The 21,684-nt window shown below is 39.2% G+C and overlaps 1 protein-coding gene across 3 annotated transcripts in view; it reads right to left on the bottom strand.

The window, feature by feature from the left end:
* The window catches only part of AP1G1 (adaptor related protein complex 1 gamma 1 subunit), a 92,133-nt gene that overhangs the window by 25,386 nt on the left and 45,063 nt on the right, over nucleotides 1–21,684 (bottom strand). For 2 of the 3 annotated variants that reach the window (XM_008069566.2, XM_021718349.1), the window contains 10 exons: nucleotides 20,727–20,823; nucleotides 19,409–19,485; nucleotides 18,616–18,624; nucleotides 14,788–14,883; nucleotides 14,178–14,258; nucleotides 13,897–13,995; nucleotides 7,007–7,062; nucleotides 5,123–5,236; nucleotides 2,179–2,319; nucleotides 715–769 (listed from right to left, as the gene is read on the bottom strand). In XM_008069566.2, the coding sequence (XP_008067757.1) occupies nucleotides 715–769; nucleotides 2,179–2,319; nucleotides 5,123–5,236; nucleotides 7,007–7,062; nucleotides 13,897–13,995; nucleotides 14,178–14,258; nucleotides 14,788–14,883; nucleotides 18,616–18,624; nucleotides 19,409–19,485; nucleotides 20,727–20,823 (825 nt within the window). The remainder of the gene's footprint in view (nucleotides 1–714; nucleotides 770–2,178; nucleotides 2,320–5,122; nucleotides 5,237–7,006; nucleotides 7,063–13,896; nucleotides 13,996–14,177; nucleotides 14,259–14,787; nucleotides 14,884–18,615; nucleotides 18,625–19,408; nucleotides 19,486–20,726; nucleotides 20,824–21,684) is intronic. The other variant, XM_021718351.1, reaches the window with a different exon arrangement.

The raw sequence follows: 21,684 nt of genomic DNA, 5'->3' as shown, positions 1-21,684 counted from the left end.
CCAGGTCGAGGCTGCAGTGACCAGGAGCGGCCACTGCACTCCAGTCTGGGTGACAGAGTGAGACTCCAACTCAAAAAAAAAAGAGTAAAAATGAAAGTGTACTGGCATACAAAGAAGTATAACTGTATCTAACTATGTCATCAGAAGTAGATACCATAAAGAAAAACATTCACAAATTTGACCACATTAAAATATAAAACTTGGCTGGGTATGGTGGCTCACACCTATAATCCCAGCACTTTGGGAGGCAGAAGTGACAGGGTTGCCTGAGTCCAGGGGTTCGAGACCAGCCTGGGCAACTTGGGGAGACCTCATCTCTACAATAAATCAAAAATATTAGCTGAGTGTGGAGGTACACACCTGTCATTCCAGCAACTTGGAAGGCTGAGGTGGAAGGATCACCTGAATTCAGTAGGTCGAGGCTCCAGTGGCTGTAAGCGTGCCACTGCACTTGAGACATCAACTCAAATCAAACCAAACAAAACACTTGGCCAGTTGCCCCATATCCCAACCTACCCTGCCATCACGGTATTCCTTCATGCTTCTTTAATTTGCTTCATAGGATTTATTCCTACCTGACATTATGTTACCTATTTATCCATGAATTTCCTATCTCTTCCACTAGAACATAAGCTTCAAAGAACAAGGGCTATTTCTGCCTTACTTATCAGTACATCCTAGTGCTTATTATGCATTGATTGAAAAGCTACTTACCGTTGTCAGAACACGCATAATTGTGTCTATATGCCACCGTTTGGAAGGTGCATACCTGAGAAAACAATAGTATAGGGTGAACAATATGGAACCTGTAAAATATACTGTATTCAGTAACTTTAAGAGCCTATCCACAGTCTTTTCAAGATTCCCTGGATAGGTGATTATATTCGGAACCATGTCAGCAATAAAGTGAGCAGCAATGATCATTTGAAAGGGCGATAAAATGGTATATAATCAAATTTGGATGTTTCCCATAACATTGCAATAGGAGTTGCTGAGCTGAGAAATGGGACTTTGCCTTCAGCTTCAGAGGAAAAAAAAAAAAAAAAAAAAAAAAATATATATATATATATATATAGTGAGAACAGGAGAGGATAAAAAAGAAAGAAGAGCCAGGCACAGTAGCTCAGGCCTGTAAACCCAGCACATTGGGAGGCAGAGGCGAGAGAACTGCCTGAGCCCACGAGATCAAGACCAGCCTAGGCAACGTGGCAAGACCTAATATCTACAATAAACCAAAAAAAAAAGCTGGGTGTGGTGCTGTGTGCCTGTAGTTCCAGCTACTTGGAAGACTGAGGAGGAAGGGTCGCCTGAGCCCAGCAGGTTGAGGCCATGGTGGCCATGAGCGTGCCACTGCACTCCAATTTGGATGACAGAGTAAGACTTCAACTCAAAAAAAAAAAAAAAAAAAAGAAAGAGAAAAGAAGAAAGGAAACTGCTCTTAGATCCAGACAACACCAGGATTAGAAACTCATTTCCTTAAATTCAGAGTGGAAAGAGGTACTACTAAAACTTGAGGAAGCCGGGCTCGGTGGCTCAGCCTGTAATCCCGCGCCTTGAGAGGCTGAGGTGAGTGAATTGCCTGAGCCCGCGAGTTCCAGACCCGCCTGGGCAACTTGGCAAGACCTCATCTCTACAATAAATCAAAAAATTAGCCGGGCGTGGTAGCGCACGCCTGTAGTTCCAGCTACTGGGAAGGCTGAGGCGGAAGGATCGCCGGAGCCCAGCAGGTCGAGGCTGCGGTGGCTAGGAGCGGCCACTGCACTCCAGTCTGGGCGACTGAGTGAGACTGCAACTCAAAAGAAAAACAAACAAACAAACAAACAAAACTTGAGGAATTGCTTCCTTGAAGTTTGTTCATAGAACTACTAGTCAGATGCTGTAACTTTTCTAATCCCTGTATTAGCAACAGAATAAGACTCTGACTCAAAAAAAATGACATCATAGACAAGGGGTTAAAGAAAAGATAAAGGGGGAGATGTCATAAAAGTGGTATAATTTTGGTCTTAGTATACTTAAATGCTGACTATAATGGCCTTCTCAAAGCTAACTTATAATTGAGAACTTAAAATAAATGATAATATGTTTTAAACATATTTATAGCATTTCCCCCAAGTTTTCAAGATGCTTTCAAAAACTTCCAAGCATCTTTTACCAATAAATACAGAAAATAAATCTTACTTTTCTGCAGCAAGAAAGATTCCAGATGCACAGTCTGCTTTAAATTCTGGTTCACATGAATCCAGAAAATAAAGTAATTCCTTCATCATGCCTCGGATATTATTCCCATTTACCAGTGCAAAACTCAATTCCATTGCACGCCTTACAGAGGAGAAAAATTTAAAAACAGTTATGATATTTATAGTGAGAATTAAACAAAGACCCAGGTACGCTTTCTCTAAACACCAAGCACTAGCAGACGTGTTAACGTCCTTGCACATTCTATGATACTAATCTTTGCACACGAGATAACCAAGGAAATTTATTTTTATGTAATCAAAGTTAGTTTTGATGTTTTGAATCTTTATTCAACATGTTTCTTTAAAAATCCCTAGAAGATATACTACAAACAACCAAATATGCAGTTTGGGGTCAACAGTCTTCTCTATGAAGCCGAAACTTAGAATATTTAAGAGGCTCAAAAAGAGGAGCAACAAAATCATTACCCAATAATAATACTTCTCTGCATTATTCCTTTAAAATGTGACACATTAAGTCACCATATTCTACTTTTATTACACCCTACTTCTGTCCAAAGATGATATGAAATAATTAACATGTTAACATCAAAAAGTATGTCAAAATTTATAATAAAAGCAAACTCAAAGGAAAATAAGAGCCACAAAAAGGAAAAAAGGGCCTGTGCTATGAAAGCAAATAAGCATTTCTAAATCGGCCAATCAAATTTGATGTGGCTGGGCACAGTGGCTCATGCCTGTAACACCAGCACCTTGGGAGGCCAAGATGGGAGGGCTGCTTGTGTCCAGGAGTTTGAGATCAGCCCAGGCAATATAGCAAGACCTCATCTCTATTAAAATAAATAAATAAATAGCACAGTGCAGTAGCTTATGCCAGTAATGCCAGCACTTTGGGAAGCCAAGGTGAGAGACAGCCTAAGCCCAAGGGTTTGAGACCAGCCTGGGCAACTAGGTGAGACCTCATCTCTATAATACATCAAAAAATTAGCCAGATGAAATGGCATGTGCCTGTAGTCCCAGTTACTTGGAAGGCTAAGGCAGAAGGATCACCTGAGCTCAGCAGGTTGAGGGTGCAATAGCCATGATTGTGCCACTGCATTCCTGCCTGGGCAACAGAGTAAGACTTTGACTCAAAAATAAATAAATAAATAAGAAATCTGGCCATGAAGGCAAAAAATGGAAATGTTTAAACACATAAAAGTTCAAAGGTTATTATATGCATCTTTCCATATTTGGTCAGTAATTTCAAACATTGTATACACTTTGACTTTCAAAAAATAACCAATATAATAACTAAAAAACACTTTCATTTTAGCTAACATATAAGCAACAAAAATTGAATCCTTAGAGAGATATAAAAATGGCTAACTCTATATAGTATACAAGTACTTCACATATACTGATTGAATTAATGCTGCATAACCCTATGAAGTGTGTACTTTTCTATCTGCATTTTACATATGAGGCACTGAAAGTTTAAGTAATTTGACCCAATCTACTAAAAGCAGAGCCAGGATTTGGAATGAGGCAGTACGGCTCCAGAGTCTGAGCTCTTACTGTTATATATCCTGAGAAGAGACACAGGTTTTATTTCTGAAATTCAAAGCCCAGTAGTGAGCTATAGAAAAACAACACAATAGGAGTCAGAAGGCTGATATTTATTCCCAGGATTGCCCTTTACATAGATTAGGGTTTAGGGTCAAGTCACTTGATCCCTTTGAGACCGTATTTTAACTAATCTGTTAATTAGGGATAGAAGTAATTGCCTAAGCTCTCTCACTGGCCTGTTCTGAAAACTGAGACCCAGAGGGTACTCACAAAATCCACTGCAAAGCACTATATAAAAGTTGCTGTTACTAGTTCAGGTCTACCTTTAGATTGCCCAAGCACTTAGTACCTGTTCTGGACAAATAAAAGGAAGTCAGTATCAATAAATGTTTGCTAACTGAATAGTTTCAGAGATCATTTTATATCTTTGTTTGGGATTTGAACACACAACTAAAAGTTCATTGAAGCCAACTCTAGCTAGGTTTTACAAACAGTTCTTCTAAGAGGAGAACCAACAGAATTACTCCCTTGAGGGAAGGGATATCTGCCTTTTGAGAGTGCTATATGCTACCCAACAGTCACTCCAGGATGCACTGTTCGAAGACACAGATGCCTTCAGAATACTGGGACATAAGTACTGTGAAAAACGTGTGCTGTCAGCAATTTGAGTTTCAGCATTGTGATAAGACACTCAGACGATGGATCACTCCATATTTTCATCCTCCAACACACAAAGCACAGTACTTTTGTTACGTAAACTTTCACCTAGCTTATCTGTACCTTTTATATTTATCAAAAAACCAAGGACAACTTTATGGTGTTCTTAGGTATTTCTTATTGGTTTTCTAAACTAAATTAAACTTCTCCCTATCAATCCTTTCTTTAAAAAAGGATTCAAGCCGGGGTCAGTGGCTCAGCCTGTAATCCCGCACTTTTGGGAGGCTGAGGTGAGTGGATTGCCTGAGTCCGCGGGTTCAAGACCCGCCTGGGCAGCGAGACCTCATCTCTACAATAAATCAAAAAATCAGCCGGGTGTGGTAGTACATGCCTGTAATTCCGGCTACTCGGAAGGCTGAGGCGGAAGGATCATTGGAGCCCAGCAGGCGAGGCTGCAGTGGCCGGGAGCGGCCACTACACTCCAGTCTGGGCGACAGAGTGAGACGCCAACTCAAAAAAAAATAAAAAAATAAAAAAATAAAAATAAAAAAGGATTCAATCTGCAGAGGTTGATATGTGAACACAATGGCTAAATACAGAAACAACAACACTTTGCTCTCAAATCTATTACAAAATATTAGGTGGGGGTGCACAGAACTATCAATAATCTGTCACTTAATTTATCAAAAATAGGAGATTGAGAAAAAGTCTCAGTTTTTTACCGTTTTATTGAGACATCCAAATCTTTAAGACAATCCACAATTGTGCTTCTGTGCCTCTGTACTGCATTATGATCTGTCTGCACAGTTTTCAACAAAGATGTCAGAGCTACATATCTAGATGAAACAAAGTTGCAGGATAACAGAGTTAAAAAGTAAAATTCAAGATAGTTTTCCTCTGCCTAGATAATGAAAACAAAGATGTCTCACGGAAAACAGGAAGCATACATTTTAAAATATTTAAAAGTAAAGATAGAGTTAATAAGTATAAAAGTAACATTTTAAAGGTATAAGAGGTACCATAATCTAAAAGAGTGGCAATGAGGGGGAAGCTCTGGATTTAGGCTTATATTCATGGTCAAGACAATTCATACTTTTAAAAGTAATTCACTCAATTCTTTCAAAATTTTCCCAATAGTAAAACAAAACAAGCACATAATATGACTTTTCAGGCTGCCTTAGCTCCAAAATGCAAGAGGATATTATTTTAATTTGGAGTTAGAGAAAACATTAGAGGTTTTGCTGCTTTTACTTGATACTGGCATCAAAATTACCTCTATAAAAATTTGAGGTTAAGATCCAAATGTTTAAAAATTTAGAAGGAGAAAAAAAGATAATTCAGGGTACCACAATGATTATTTCCACATCTTTTCATGCTTAATTTAACATGGTAAGAAAAATTTCTCCTAATCAGGAAAACAGGCAAGCAGGACATAATATAGGTAGGAAAGTAACAAAAGATAATACTGATCAGCCAGGTGTGGTGGCTCAGGTCTGTAATCCCAGGACTTTAGAAGGTTGAGGCAGGAGGACTGCTTGAGCCCAGGAGTTCAAGACGAACCTAGGCATAATAGACCTTGTTTCTTCAACAAAAAAAAAAAAAGTAGCTGGGCATGGTGGCATGTGTCTATATTCCCAGCTTCTCAGGAGGTTGAATGGAAGAACCACCTGAGCCCAGGAGGTCAAGGCTGCAGTGAGCCATGATCATGCCATGACCATACTCTCTGGCTTCGGTGATGGAGTAAGAAACTGACTCAAAAAAAAAAAGGGTAATACTAATCAATCAACTCATCTACCTAAATAATTAAATAAAACCTGCTGGAGCATGCAATGTTCCAGATTTTCTACCTGAAATGGTATATTTTTCTTCTTAATTTAGAACAGAGGTCAACTAACTACAACCCACCTGCAAAATCTAGACCTCTCTGCTGCTTTCACAAAGCCATACTCATTTATATAATGTCTATCTATGGCTGATTTCATGCTAAGGGGCAAAGCTGAGTAGTTACCACAGAGATCCTGTGGCCCATAATGTCTAAAATGTTTACCATTTAGGCTTTTATAGAAAAATGTTGCTGACTCTTGATTTACAGAATAAATAGAAGTAAAAGTTAAGTCATGAGACAAATTCTCAAATTCTTTACAAAAAGTAGTTTTGGTTTGTTGTTTATTTTTTTGAGTTGGAGTTGCACTCTGTCGCTCAGGCTGGAGTACAGTAGCATGCTTACGCCCACCGCAGCCTTGACCTGCTGGGCTCAGGCAATACTTCCACTTCAGCCTTCCAAGTAGTTGAAACTACAGGCATGCACCACCATGCCCAACTAATTTTTTTATTTATTTATTGTAGAGACGAGGTCTCACCAAGTTGCCCAGACTGGTCTCGAACCCCTGGACTCAGGCAATCCTCTCACCAAAGCCTCCCAAAGTGCTGGGATTATAGGCTTGAGCCACCACAAAACAGTAGTTCTAAGATCAGTCTAAACATAAAAATTCTGAGTTAAGGTTCCAGATATGTCACTTAATACACATGTAATCTTGAGCAAAGACATTCTTGAAAATACTAGATTTATAATACTCAAGAGACAAGGTATTTTTCAGATGACTTACCTAATATTCTTGTCGTTGTTTAATAAGAAACGACCCAGGATATTTATGGCTAGGACCTAAAGAGAAATAGCATAGGTTTTATTTATATTGTTTCCTGACACTAAAGGATCACTTCCTGGCTTCTAACAGGTGCAAACTATTCAAAGATAGCAAAAAAAAAGGAAAAAAACCTCAAGATAAACTCTTAAAATCATATTCTATTTCAACAGTAGGAGCTAGAAAATTATATTTTACGGCATTGATATTGTTAGTAGAATAATATTGGTATAGCCTCTTTAGAGGGAAATCTGGCAATAATAATAAATATTTCAGATTAAAATATATTATCTGTTTTAACTATTTCAATTCTAGGGATTTATTTGACAAACGTAATTATACAAATATACAAAAGTCTACTGCAAATCACAAATGATAGGAGAGATCCTAAAAGTCCATTAATAGCAAATTTGCTAAAAGTACTATGATAGTTCTAATCGAATATTATCCATTCATTAAAATAGAATGAACTGTGACACATGGTACAAATGCATCAACCTTGAAGACATATTAAATAAGACAGTGTTTATCAAAAAAATACTGTATGATTCCACTTATATGAGGTACTGTGATATTGTGAAATGTACACCTTCTCACATATCTCTCCTGGCTGTTCATGCGTATCCGCTGTAATGTCCTTTATAAAAATCCAGTAGGCATAAGTAAAATGATACCCCGAATTCTGTGAGCTGCTCTAGCAAATTAATCAAACTCAAGGAGGGAGCGGTAGGAAGTGGGAATTTTAGCTGGTTGGTCAGAAGCAACCTGTGCTTGTGATTAGCATCTGAAGTGATTGTCAGTCTTGTAGGACTGAGCACTCAACCCACAGGATCTGACGCTATCTCTAGGTAGAGAGTGTCGCAACTGAATTGAATTAGAGGACATCCAGCTGGTATCCGCTGGAGAGTTGCTTGATGTATAGGAAAATATTCTCACACATCTGATGTCAGAAGCAAACTGTTGACTGACTGCATAAAAGGAAAGAGCAGGAAAAACATTTTGGTTTGGGGTTTTCTTTTTCCCATTATCTTTATTTCTTTTTTCTTTTTTTGAGTCAGAGTTGAACTCTGTCACCCAGGTTGGAGTTCAGTGACACACTCACGGCCACTGCAGTCTCAACCTACTGGGCTCAAGTGATCCTACCACCTCAGTCTTCCAAGTAGCTGGAGCCACAGGCATGTGCCACCATGCCCTCTAAATTTTTATTTATTTATCATAGAGACAAGGTCTAGCCATGTTGTTCACTCTGGTCTCAAACCCCTGAGCTCAGGCAATCCTCTTGTCTCCGCTTCCCAAAGTGCCGGTATTATAGGCTTGAGCCACTGCCACTGGCTTTTTTTCAAGTTGGAGTCTCACTTTGTCTCTCAGGCTGGCACACAGTGGCATGCTCACCACCACCACATCCTCGACCTGCTGGATTCAGGCAATCCTTCTGCTTCAGCTTTCCAAGTAGCTGGAACTATAGGCTTGCACCACCACACCCAGTTAATTTTTTTATTTATTGTGGAGATAAGGTCTTGCCATGTTGCCCAGGCTGGTCTCAAACTCCTGGGCTCAGGCAATCCTCTCGCCTTCATCTCTCTGCAGTGCTGGGATTACAGGCGTGAGCCACTGCAGCCAGCTGTTTTTTTCTTTTTTTCTATACAACACCAAAGGTACCTAAGAGTAGGCCAAATTCATAGAGAAAGTAGAATGATGGTTGCCAGGGATTGGGGATAGTGAGGCATGGAGAGTTATTGTTTAATGAATACAGAGTTTGGGAACAGAAAAGTTCTGGAGATCAATGGTACTGGTTACAAAACAATGTGAATGTACTAATGTCACTGAACTGTACACTTAAAGATGTGCAAAATGATACACTTTGTGTTATCTATATTTTATCACAATTAAGAAATAAATTTTAAAAAAGAATGAAACCGATTTCTTTCTTTTTTTTTTTTTTTAAGTTGGAATCTCACTCTGTCGCCCAGACTGAAGTGCAGTGGCCACTCCTGGCCACTGCAGCCTTGAACTGCTGGGCTCCAGCGATCCTTCCACCTCAGCCTTCCAAGTAGCTGAAACTACAGGCGCACGTTACCACACCCGGCTAATTTTTGATTTACTGTAGCGATGAGGTCTCACCAAGCTGCCCAGGTGGGTCTGAGACCAGTTTCTATACATGAATATGGAAGTAGCTCCCAGATGTTAAGTAAATAATGGAAGAAAGCCGGGATCGGTGGCTCAGCCTGTAATCCCATGCCTTTGGGAGGCTGAGGTGAGTGGCTTGCCTGAGCCCGCGGGTTCGAGACCCACCTGAGCAACTTGGCCAGACCTCATCTCTACAATAAAACAAAAATTAGCCAGGCGTGGTAGCACGCGCCTGTAGTTCCAGTTACTTGGAAGGCTGAGGTGGAAGGATAGCCGGAGCCCAGCAGGCGAGGCTGTGGTGGCCAGGAGCGGCCACTGCACTCCAGTCTGGGCGACAGAGTAAGACTCCAACTCAAAATAAAATAAAATAAAATAATGTGAAGAACTATATATATATATTTATATATATATAAATAGTAACATATCGTATATATATATATGATATGTTACTATTTTCCTTGAAAGGTGGAAAGAGAAAAAGAACTTAGGTTATTATGGTTATTTGACTAGATACTGTAGTGCTAAAGATAAAAAGAACTGTGTACAATATTGTACTCTAATTAGTAAATGTGTTTCTTACAAGGCTGTGGGTTAACAATTCTAATATTAATAAATGAATGAATAAATAAAGTCATAGGGGGCAAAGGACTACTACTCCTTATAGAATAATTCCAATTATTTAGTGAGAGAAAATGAGAGAAAGAAAGAGAAAATTATCATTAGAACCCCATCCTAATAATTGTTGTAGGCAACATCCTCTGGTGGATTAAAACTGCTGGGCAAAAGTCTGAGAATAGGATATTTACATAGTCTTAAAATATCTTCCCCAAAATATTTTTAATGACAAAGGGGAAAATAATAACTTTACAGTGGAGAGACACAGCAGACATCACCTTAACCAAATGATCAAAGTTAACATCACCAGTGATGAGACAAATAGATAACATGCACATCCTGGAATAGTAAACTGAGAAGGGCATATTACTTCTGCAGTAGTTTTGCCAAAAAGCACAACTTTAATAAATAAAATTGTAAGAAAATACCAGACAGACCCAGAGATGTACTCTACCAAGTAACCAGTCAGCACTCTTCAAAAGTGACAAAGTCATGAAAGACAAGGAAAGACTGAGGGAACTATCACAGATTAGAATAAGGAGACACGACAATTAAATATAATGTAAAGGTAGGCCCAGTGACTCATGCCTGTAATACCAGCACTTTGGGAGGCAGAGGCAGGAGGACCGCCTGAGTTCACAGGTTTGAGACCAGCCTGAGCAACATGGCGAGACCCTCTCTCTACAATAAATGAAAAAATCAGCCAGGTGTAGTGGCACATGCCTGTGGTTCCAGCTACTTGGAAGGCTGAGGCAGAAGGATCACCCGAGTCCAGCAAGTCAAGGCTGCAGGGACCGTGAGCATGCCACTGCTCTCTAGCCTAGGCAACAGAGTGAGACTCTGACTCAAAAAAAAAAAAAAAAAAGGTAGGATCATGGATTACCTCCTGAAACAGAGTAAGGACATTCATCAATAAAAAAATTGATGAAATCTGAATAAAGTCTATAATTTAGTTAATATTATAGAATCACTATTAATTTCTTAAGTTTGAAAATTACACTATAGTTACACAAGATGTTAACATTAGGGGAAGCTGGGTGAAGGGTATAGGGTGTATGGGAACTCAGATCTATTTTTGCAACTTTTCTATAAGTCTAAATTTATTTCAAATAGAAAGTTTTTTTAAAGTGGAGAAAATAATAAATATGCATGTACAAGAAGGAACCCAAAAAACCTAGAATTCATTTATAAAAAATTGTGTATTTATTCTTACATGTTTAAACTTCAGACACCTTCAAAGTACTCTCCATTTGATGCAGTACACCTATTGAGATGCTTTTTCTACTGCTCAAAAGTTTTAGAATTCATCAGTTTTGATGCCTTTTAGTGCTTCTGTCATTTTTTCTTTCACCTCTTCCATAACAGCAAAACGCTTCCCTTTGAAGACTTTTTACTTTTGTTTGTTTGTTTGTTTGTTTGTTTTTGGTTTTTTTGAGTTGCAGTCTCACTCTGTCACCCAGACTGGAGTCGCAGTGGCCGCTCTCGGCCACCGCAGCCTCAACCTGCTGGCCTCCAGCGATCCTTCCGCCTCACTCAGCCTTCCAAGTAGCCGGAATTACAGGCATGCGCTACCACGCCTGGCTGATTTTTTGATTTATTGTAGAGATGAGGTCTCGCTGCCTAGGCGGGTCTCGAACCCGCAGGCTCAGGCAATCCACTCACCTCAGCCTCCCAAAGGCGCGGGATTATAGGCTGAGCCACCGAGCCCGGCTGAAGACTTTTTTCATCCGGGGGGAAAAAAAAAAGTTGCTAGGGGCAAGATGGGGCAAATAGGGAGGAGGAGGCACAGGGGTCATGCTATTTTTCAAAAATTGCTGAATATTCAGGACAGTGTGGGGAGGTGCGTTTTCATGGTGGAAGAACCAATCACCTGACTGCCACAACTCAGAATACTTCTTCTGCAAATCATCTCTTACAACAACGCTTGCTGGTACATTTATGACGACAGGTTCCTAGAACACTTTCCTAGAAGGAGTAGCCTATAATACAAGGGGACTGCCCTCCAAAAGATAATCCTGTTTCTTTTAGGTCCCTCCTCATACAAACACATGTGAATAGAAAGGACATCTCTAAAAGAAAAAAACTACATTAGAAGGCAGGTGTGGTGGTTCATGTCTGTAATACCAGCACTTTAAGGGGCCGAGGCAAGAGGGTTGCCTGAGCCCAGGGGTTTAAGACATGGGCAACTTGGCAAGACCTCATCTGTATGATAATGTTTTTTAAAAATTTGCTGGAAGCCAGGCTCGGTGGCTCAGCCTGTAATCCCACGCCTTTGGGAGGCTGAGGTGAGTGGATTGTCTGAGCCCAAGGGTTCGAGACCCGCCTGGGCAGAGAGACCTCATCTCTACAATAAATTTAAAAAAAAAAAAATCAGCCGGGCGTGGTAGTGCACGCCTATAATTCCGGCTACTCGGAAGGCTGAGGCAGAAGGATCGCCGGAGCTCAGCAGGTCGAGGCTGCGGTGGCCGGGAGTGGCCACTGCACTCCAGTCTGGGTGACAGAGTGAGACTCCAACTCAAAAAAAAAAAAAAAAATTTGCTGGGTGTGCTGATATGGGCCTATAGTTTCAGCTACTTGGAAGATTGAGGCAGAAGGATTGCCTAAGTGCAGGTCAAGGCTGCAGTAGCCATGAGAGTGCCACTGCCCTCCAGCCTGGGAAACAGAGTGACTCCCACTCAAAAAAAAACAAAAAACATTAGGCCAGGCATGGTGGCTCAAGCCTGTAATCCCAGTACTTTCGGAGGCCGAGGTGAGAGGACTTCCTGAGCCCATGGGTTCAAGAACAGCCTGGGCAACTTGGCAAGACCTCATCTCTACAATAAATTTTTTAAAAACTTAGCCAGGTGTGGTAGCACATGCCTGTAGTTCTGGCTACTTGGAAGAATAAGGTGAAGGATCGCCTGAGCCCAATAGGTCAGCATTGGGGAAGCCAGAAGCGTGCCACTCCAGCCTGGGCAGAGTGAGACTCTAATTCAAAAAAAAAAAAGAAAACAGCCGGGCTCAGTGGCTCAGCCTGTAATCCCGCGCCTTTAGGAGGCTGAGGTGAGTGGATTGCCTGAGCCCGCAGGTTCGAGACCCACCTGGGCAACTTGGCGAGACCTCATCTCTACAATAAAGCAAAAATTAGCTGGGCGTGGTAGCGTGTGCCTGTAGTTCCAGCTACTTGGAAGGCTGAGACGGAAGGATCGCCGGAGCCCAGCAGGTCGAGGCCGCGGTGGCCAGGAGCGGCCACTGCACTCCAGTGTGGGTGACAGAGTGAGACTCCAACTCAAAAAAAAAAAAGAAAACAAACAGAAAAAAAAAAAATCATTAGAAAATGGTAACAGTATTTCCCTCTGAAAGGAGAATTGTTGAGAGACTACATATAAATGTTACAAGGCTGGTATTTTCTTTTCTGTGGACAGTTGGTACTGGCTTGAGTATTTTACTCTATATGTTTACTTATTAAATGAAAACAAGGTAACTCAAATATGATGTCTTGTTGTCTTGTTTGAAATGATGAACACAGCTGGGCTCGGTGGCTCAGCCTGTAATTCCACGCCTTTGGGAGACTGAGGTGAGTGGATTGCCTGAGACCACGGGTTCGAGACCCTCCTGGGCAACTTGGCAAGACCTCATCTCTACAATAAATCAAAAATTAGCCAGGCATGATAGCACGCGCCTATAGTTCCAGCTACTTGGAAGGCTGAGGCGGAAGGATAGCCGCAGCCCAGCAGGTCGAAGCTGTGATGGCCAGGAGTGGCCACTGCCCTCCAGTCTGGGCGGCAGAGTGAGACTCCAACTCAAAAAAAAAAGAAATGATGAATACAACTCACATTGGACTCAAATGTGACTCTAGTAAAAGTTTACCAACAATATCTATCATATACCTAATTACACCTAAGATCTTCCAAACCTCATTAGTAATCAGTGTTAAGCCTTGAATGGAAGGGAATGATATTTCAGATACCAAAAAATATAGCATTTTAATTTTTTTATACCAAAAATATAGCGCTTTGCATCATTTCTCCAAAAATCAGATTCCAAGTGGAATCCAATTCCAAAATACTAAAGTCCAGGTCAATAATCTAAATGAAATATTTAGGGAAAAGAAAAGATTTAAACAGACTTACTCGTAGTCCACTCTCTGACTTAATATCCATGATAGTCAAAACCGTTTCATAAAGAATAGCATTTCCTACATTTTTACTAGTTTCTGTATTAGTGGCAACCTGAAAAGATACAGAGGGCAGTACATAAGTCATAAAACAATGCTTCCAAAAAATATCCAGAGTTAACAAGAGATATTTTGTGATTATAGCACCGAGAAACAGAAACTGCTCTATATACACTCATTCTACTTCCTGATAAACTAAAATAAATATTTAATATAATACAAGTTTAATCTACTCACCTGTGCTAATATATCATTCATAGCTTCACTTGAGTCATCATCATTTCGTCCTAAAATTCTTAATAACCGCAAAATTCGAACCTAATATGCAAAACATGAGAAGTATCAACAAATCATGTGTTTCACAAAGAAATCTTGCTTGATATGAAATTTAAATAATGTAAATTAAATCTTAGACCCCATCAGACGTGGTCAAAACTCAAACAGAAGAATTTTTTTTTTCTGAATCTTAAGTACTAACACTTAAACACTTCACTCAATATTGCTCAACAGAAGAATTTTAAACATTATCTTTTCAGAAGCTATATATGCTTCTATGTCTAACGAAGTTTTCAGACAAACCACACTTTGTCACTTCAGAGCTAAGGGATACCACCACCTGCAGTTTTATATTATAATTCAAGTAGCAAATAATTCTACTAAAATCATAATTTAATTCTATTGACCTAATATAGAACTGTGTCACTATTCATTTATTAACAGAATTAGTAGAATTAGTTTAATCAATTAACTACCAAATTTCTAACCATATAAACCTAAGAAGAAAATGGTTTACCCAAAAGGTATTAAATTATTATGACATTTATGCAAAACTTTCTTTCAACCTCACCTGCAAAAAGGGGTCACTGATACCAGAAACATCATGTTCTGGTGAATATCCGGACATGATGAGATTCTTTAAAATACGAACTAATTGGGGCACAAGCTGTAGAGAAGAAAGATGCATTTAAAAAAGTGAATATCAAAGATGTCTCATGAATACGCAGATCCTTTGGTTTAGAAAAAGGGTATAAGGGCCTCAGTCCAAGCAAATGCTACTGATATACTAGTATATTGTAGATGTTTGAAAAAAACATAACTTGGGAGTACTTAGGCCAAGATCTCAAGAAGTAGTATATATTTTATCCAGATAAAAACAAAACAGACACTTTACTCCAGAGGTATATAGTAAAGTTTTTACAAATAATGGTGAATCAGAAAGCCTATGGGAACCAAGTAAAACAGGTGCCTTTGGTGCATACTACATTTCTACTTCTTGACACGGAACTTGACATGCCTAGGTGGCAAAAACATGGTCAGTTTTTATTCATTCAAACACTTGCATATAAAAATGTTACCACACTAAAATATAACTGGTGATTTTATTAAATTTACAGCATTAAAACAGCTTTAAAATTTCTCTCCTCTTAAGAAAGGACTAGTTATGTTCTTTTCCAACAAACAACAGGGAATAACAAAGTTGACAACATTAACCAAGTGGAAAAGATACATGAAAAATGTTATCTTTCACCTTAAGGAAATAGCAAGGCCATGAATAATTTCCTCTCCCCATTTTTTTACTCAAATGACACAACTTTTGTTAAAATTTAATTTCAGTACTTCATTTTACATACTGCTTTGTGGCCTGTTTTCTTATCTTACCAATTAAACTAGACATTCCTTACAGTCAGGAATTTCCTTCATGTTCTTTCTTTGCTTTATCCACTAAAGTCGTAACATATAGTAGAGGCAATTCTATTGCCAAGTTAAACTTACAGGTGCTCTAAATATCAGCACTCATTATATTTCTGATGATGAATTACTTGATGTTAAGACTTTACTCCAGAATATTTGCCACAAAAGGAACTAAAAACTCAATTTAGCTATATAAACAACTCTAATGACCTAAAATCAATTAAAGATGTATCCAAAGTAAACTGCATCATATCTCTTTTGTAGGCAATCTGAACAGCCCCAACTCTGCTGCAACTCAATTATTTTTTATCATTGTATTTAGATTCTATCCCTTCTCCAATCACCAGGCCTAAAAGGGGATGAATCAAGATTGAAATGACAAGCCAAGCTATACCCAAGGCATGCACTCAAAACATTCAAAACGTTAGGTCACTTCTAAATACAAGAGAACACAATCTGTATGAATTAAAATAAGTTTGGCCACAACAGTTCAGAATTAAGTGATTTATATCACCTAAACAAAAATCTGATTTGGACAACTCCAAGAATAAGATAAATTTAAGTCATAGAGATCTGTAAATCTATCCAAAATCTTCATTAAATCTGTCCACTGTGGGCGAACATGTATTAGTGATAAGAATATAACTTTTAAGCCAGGCATGGTGGATCATGCCTGCAATACCAGCATTTTGGGGGGCAGAGACAAGAAGATTGTCTGAGCCTTAAGGGTTCAAGACCAGCCTGGGCAACTTTGTCTCTATAATAAATCAAAAAATTAGCTGGACATGGTGGCACATACTTGTAGTTCCAGCTACTTGGAGGGCTGAGGCTGAAGGATCACCTGAGCCCAGCAGGTCAAGCTTGCAGTAGCCATAAGCATGCCCCTGCACTCTAGCCTGGGTGACAGAGTGAGACTCACACTCAAAAAACAAATAGTCGGGCACAGTGGCTCAAGTCTGTAATCCCAGCACTTTGGGAGGTCAAGGTAAGAGGACTGCCTGAGCTCAGGGCTTCAAGACCAGCCTGGGCAACTTGGTGACCTTGTCTCTATAAAAAATCAAAAAATAAGCCAGGCATGGGAGTGCACGCCTGTAGTTCCAGCTACTTGGAAGGCTGAGGCAGAAGGATCACCTGAGCCCAGCAGGTCGAGGCTGTGGTGGCCATGAGCATGCCACTACACTCCAGCCTGGGCGACACAAGGAGACTCCTACTGAAAAAACAAACAGACAAAAAAGAATATAACTTTTGAGCCGAGCTCGGTGGCTCAGCCTGTAATCCCGTGCCTTTGGGAGGTTGAGGTGAGTGGATTGCCTGAGCCCGCGGGTTCGAGACCCGCCTAGGCAGCAAGACTTCATCTCTACAAAAAATCAAAAAATCAGCCGGGCATGGTAGTGCATGCCTGTAGTTCCAGCTACTTGGAAGGCTGAGGCGGAAGGATCGCCGGAGCCCAGCAGGTCTAGGCTGCGGTGGCCGGGAGCGGCCACTGCACTCCAGTCTGGGCGACAGAGTGAGACTCCAACTAAAAAAAAAAGAATATAACTTTTAAAACTGCTTTAAGCTGGGTGTGGTGGCTCACTCTTGTAGTCTAGGCACTTTGAGAGACTGAAGCAGAGGGAGGACTGCTTAAGCCCAGGAGTTCAAGACTAGCCTGGGCAATATAGCAAGACCTCAACTCTACAAAAAATAAAAAAATAAGCCTGGCATCGTGGCACATACCTGTAGTCCCAGCTACCCTGGAGGCTGAGGTGGAAGGATCACCTAAACCTAAAGAGGTCAAGGCTGCAGTGAACCATAATCATGCCACTATACTCCAGGTAGGGCGACAGAGTGAGACTCTGACTCAAAAAAAAAAAAATAAAATTTTTGTCAGGCCAGGCACAGTGGCTTACACCTATAATCACTTTGAGAGGCCAAGGTGAGAGAACTGCCTGAGCCCACAGGTTCCAAACTAGCCTAGACAACTTGGTGAGACCTCATCTCTACAAAAAAAGTCAAAAAATTAGCCAGGCATGGAGGCGTGTGCCTGTAGTTCCAGCTACATGGAAGACTGAGGCGGAAGGATCGGCACTGCACTCCAGCCTGGGCGACAGAGTGAGAATCCAACTTAAAAAAAAATAAATAAAAAATAAATATTTTTGTCATAATGTTAGGATCAGCTAGTTACCAACCTCACCTTACATTCTCCCCAACAGTCTGTTTTTTGTATTACATACAACCCTAAGTATTTTTTAATCTAGCTTAATTCTTAGAAAAGTCGCTTTTCCTTGGGTTACTGAATTCAGAAATTGTTTTATTCATTGCTAAAAGGCCAACACATCACATAAAGAGTACCCTGGGACAGGAAGCACAAATGTCTAAATGTTCAGCATACAAATTCTTGGAACCCAACTCTATTTTTCAGACAAAAATGCAAATTATTAAAACGGATGACAGGACAAACAAAATAAGACGACAAAGGGAAAGACTGCAGCCATGAAAATCAGTTGGTGCCCACCTACTCTACCTCAAAAATCCTTTTAATATTCCAAAGCTTCTATGCAAGATTAAGTGCAGGCAAGGGGAAATAAAAGCTCTCAGTCTGAACTTTTTTCAAGGTATGAGGTTACCCACATATGGCTCTAAAATATCTACTTCAAAAAGCAGCATTGTTTTGTGTCAGACTGATCTAGAATTGCCATCACCAAAGCCACTGAGAAACTGCTCAAAGTTTCCTCAGTGAGGATAAAGAAAAGGCAGAGAAGGAGGCTTACAATTCAGGAAAAGGCTGCAACTGAAATCCAAGGCTGACTTTGGTCAGGAGTTTAAGTGACAAGACAAAAACTGGACTAGGAAGTTAGCCAAAAATGCTAGAACAAATAATCCACAGTATTAAGCACAGCTTCAGCATTAGTATATTTTAAAAGCCACATCTGTGGATGGATACACAAAAGCTACTAAGGACCTAATGCCAGCATGCACCATCTAAAAGAGGGTTAATTCTTACCTTTTCATTCTAACATACAGCAGGTTTCCAAACAGACAACAGGAACAAAACATACAAAGCAAGCATTAGGGACAGATACGGGTCTCATACTATATTACAATAATTTAATCAAGACATGAACATCTGAGGGGGGAAAAAGGCCAAAAAAGAGCCTTATTAAGCCTAAAGTACAAAGTGAGTCCTATTTATGGAGTAATCAGCATCCTATAATTCCTATAAAAGGAACTAAATGCATGTAACTACTCAAAGAACTCCTTCCTACTGCCTTCCAAAAGTAAGTGGAGAAACAAAACCATCCACATTAAAATGCTAGTAAAAAAGCAAGGAAAGGGGACTTAAGAAAGCTACAAGTCAAGAGTCCAAATGAACGGTGAGATAAAAATGATAAAAATCAAATTTCAGTGTGCAGTTTTCACCTTAAAAAAAAAAAGAAGAAGAAAGAAATTACCTGTCTTTAAAAAAAAGACACACACACAATTCCTATTTGTAATCTGACCTCAGGTTATGCTTCCTTACTCAAATGTGAAAACAGCAGATAAGCACGTGAGGAATTGGTGTGTCTGCCAAAAATGAGAGAAGACTTCTATTATGAAAGGGAAAACACTATACTAGTGCCAGTTTTTATATGCCTAAATCTGGCTTCCCAGCCCTACCACACAGCAGGGCTGGTTAAATCCTTTATTTGGCTCCATAGCTTGCTTTCAAAAGAAAATCATAAGTAAGAAAATTATGTACTTTTCAGGAAAATTATTTTTCAATCAAGAAAGGCTTAGACATAGAGAATGGCACCTACCTTTCTGAAATGCGCAAGCATGTCTGGGCTTCGCTCACACATTTCTGTGAGTAGGACTACAGATGTATGAAGGACGCCTGAAATGAAAGATCAAAGGAAAACTAAAAATAAGGCTATATTATTCAACTTCCTACAACAAGGCTTTGAGTTCCTGAAAGTCAATTCCAAAAGGATAGTTGCTACTTTTGCTTTTTATCCCCCCAAGAATCTAAGCTTTGAGGTGAATACAAAGAAGGAGCTTAACAGATGCCTGCTGATGTAACTGGTCAACTCAGTCAAATCGGAATGTTTTCAACAATTATGTGACCAAAACAATTATTTTAAAATGACAACCAATACATGTGCCTCTCCATCTAAGAATATTCTAAAGACATATCACAGCCAATGTAAGCTAAGGATTGTCTGCTCCACACTTAATAAGCTATTAGCTGAGTCTGACAAAGCTTTTTAATTTCCATATTTTAAAAAAATACCAAAACTCTGAGATAATTGTGAATGAGAGACTAAATATGCTATGCCAGAAACAGTAAAAAAAAGTCTTATAATATTTTTCACTAAGTAATACATAGTGCCCTAAATACTCATTTGTTCGACAAGTATGTTTTGAGCATTCTGGGCACAGCACTGGATTAATCAAATTAAATATACCATACCATTTTTCATTTAGGATACATGGATTTTCTTTACTCAAAACTTATTTCACCAACTTCAAAATAAATTTGGCAAAAGAACAGCTACATTTTATTTAATTCCTCTTAAGTTTTATACAATGACTACTTGAGTACTCACCACAAATTTCTGCCAGAAATAACTCAAAAGATATTTCACAAATTCTATACTCTCCTACCACATGAAAAATGAAGAAAATTTTTTCTCATTTATTATAAAATAGCCAGGAAATCAAAGAGTTTTGCACATAAAAACCAAGGGTAGGATAATTTGTATACTACACTAAAAATTAGTAATTAAATATAATACTTTCAATATAGTAAAAGAGGACCAGTGTAAGAGAAGCCTCCCGAGTAGCTGGGACTACAGGTGTGCACCACCATGCCTGGTTTATATTTTTATTTTTTGTAGAAACAAAGTCTTGCTATATTGCCCAGGCTAATCTTTAACTCCTGAGCCCTTCGGCCTTCGCCTCCCAAAGTGCCTGGACTACAGTCATAATTATAAAATTAGAATAAGTGAGCAGAAAGATTCAGCAGACCAGATTTTCCTGTTAAGCTGGTTAAGCATAGTAGAAAGCTATAGCCTTAAGCCTTTTCTCTTTCCATTTTTGCCTCAGTACTTCATGAATGCATTCAAATTACATTACCATGGTTCTTCTCATTCAATAAATTTTTTGTTGCTGGTAAAAACATCTCCATAAGTTCAGGAACTTTCCTGATGACATGAACAGCACATAGTGCTGCCTATAAAAAAAAAATAATAAAAGGGCAAAATATTTATTTCAATTATGCCAAGGCAACCAATCTTATAAAAAACAACCACCACAAAAACCTCACCAATTATAAAAATAAAGAAGCAGTTAGATATAAGTTTTATTATATATTAATTGGCTGGAGATTTCCAGTTTATGCTATTAATGAGAACTTCTTGCTTACCTATCCCTTTGTTCATATATTAGACTAGCAGGCAAAAACTTTCTATACTAGATCATGGTTAATATTTTATCAAACAAGTTAAACAACTTATGTGGAGTTTTGGAGGAAGTAAAAAAAAGAATGGGTAAGCACCTCCACCTATGATCTCCTCTGTGTAAGATGGCCAACAAGTATAAAAACATCATGCAACCGAAAGATATAGACTAAATGCTCTAAATCCAGTTATGTTTAAGAGTATCTATACGGCCCCCAATTGATTCTCTGCTAACATCAAGAAAATCATTTGAAAGATATTTAGCTAGTCTCTACTAAAAAAAAGATGGTGTTATTATCTTGTTCACTGGAAAGAAAAGTATATTTAAAAAATGATTTTTATTATCCCCTGAAGTAGCCATAACTACTACATTAATATCATACAAGTTTAGACAGATTAACAATAATAGATTTCTGCTAATTCCACTCATGTTTATATCTGGAGGGAGAAAAGATTCTTTTTCTAACCTGTAGGAATGTTTCATTTAATGTAATAATGTGCCTTCTGAGCAAGAGTAGCTCACACATTATTTAAGAAAAAGGACTGCCTTACAAATTGAGGAAAGAGGCTTTTTTTGGGTTGGGGGGGTTGAGTCAGTGTCTCACTCTGTCCAACTAGAATGCTGGGCTCAGGCA

This window comes from Carlito syrichta, unplaced genomic scaffold (assembly GCF_000164805.1).
Source record: "Carlito syrichta isolate Samal-C Ts95f unplaced genomic scaffold, Tarsius_syrichta-2.0.1 Scaffold312120, whole genome shotgun sequence".
Taxonomy (NCBI): Eukaryota; Metazoa; Chordata; class Mammalia; order Primates; family Tarsiidae; genus Carlito; species Carlito syrichta.
The sequence above is the reverse complement of the archived record's forward strand: the minus strand, read 5'-3'. Positions and strand labels throughout refer to the sequence as shown.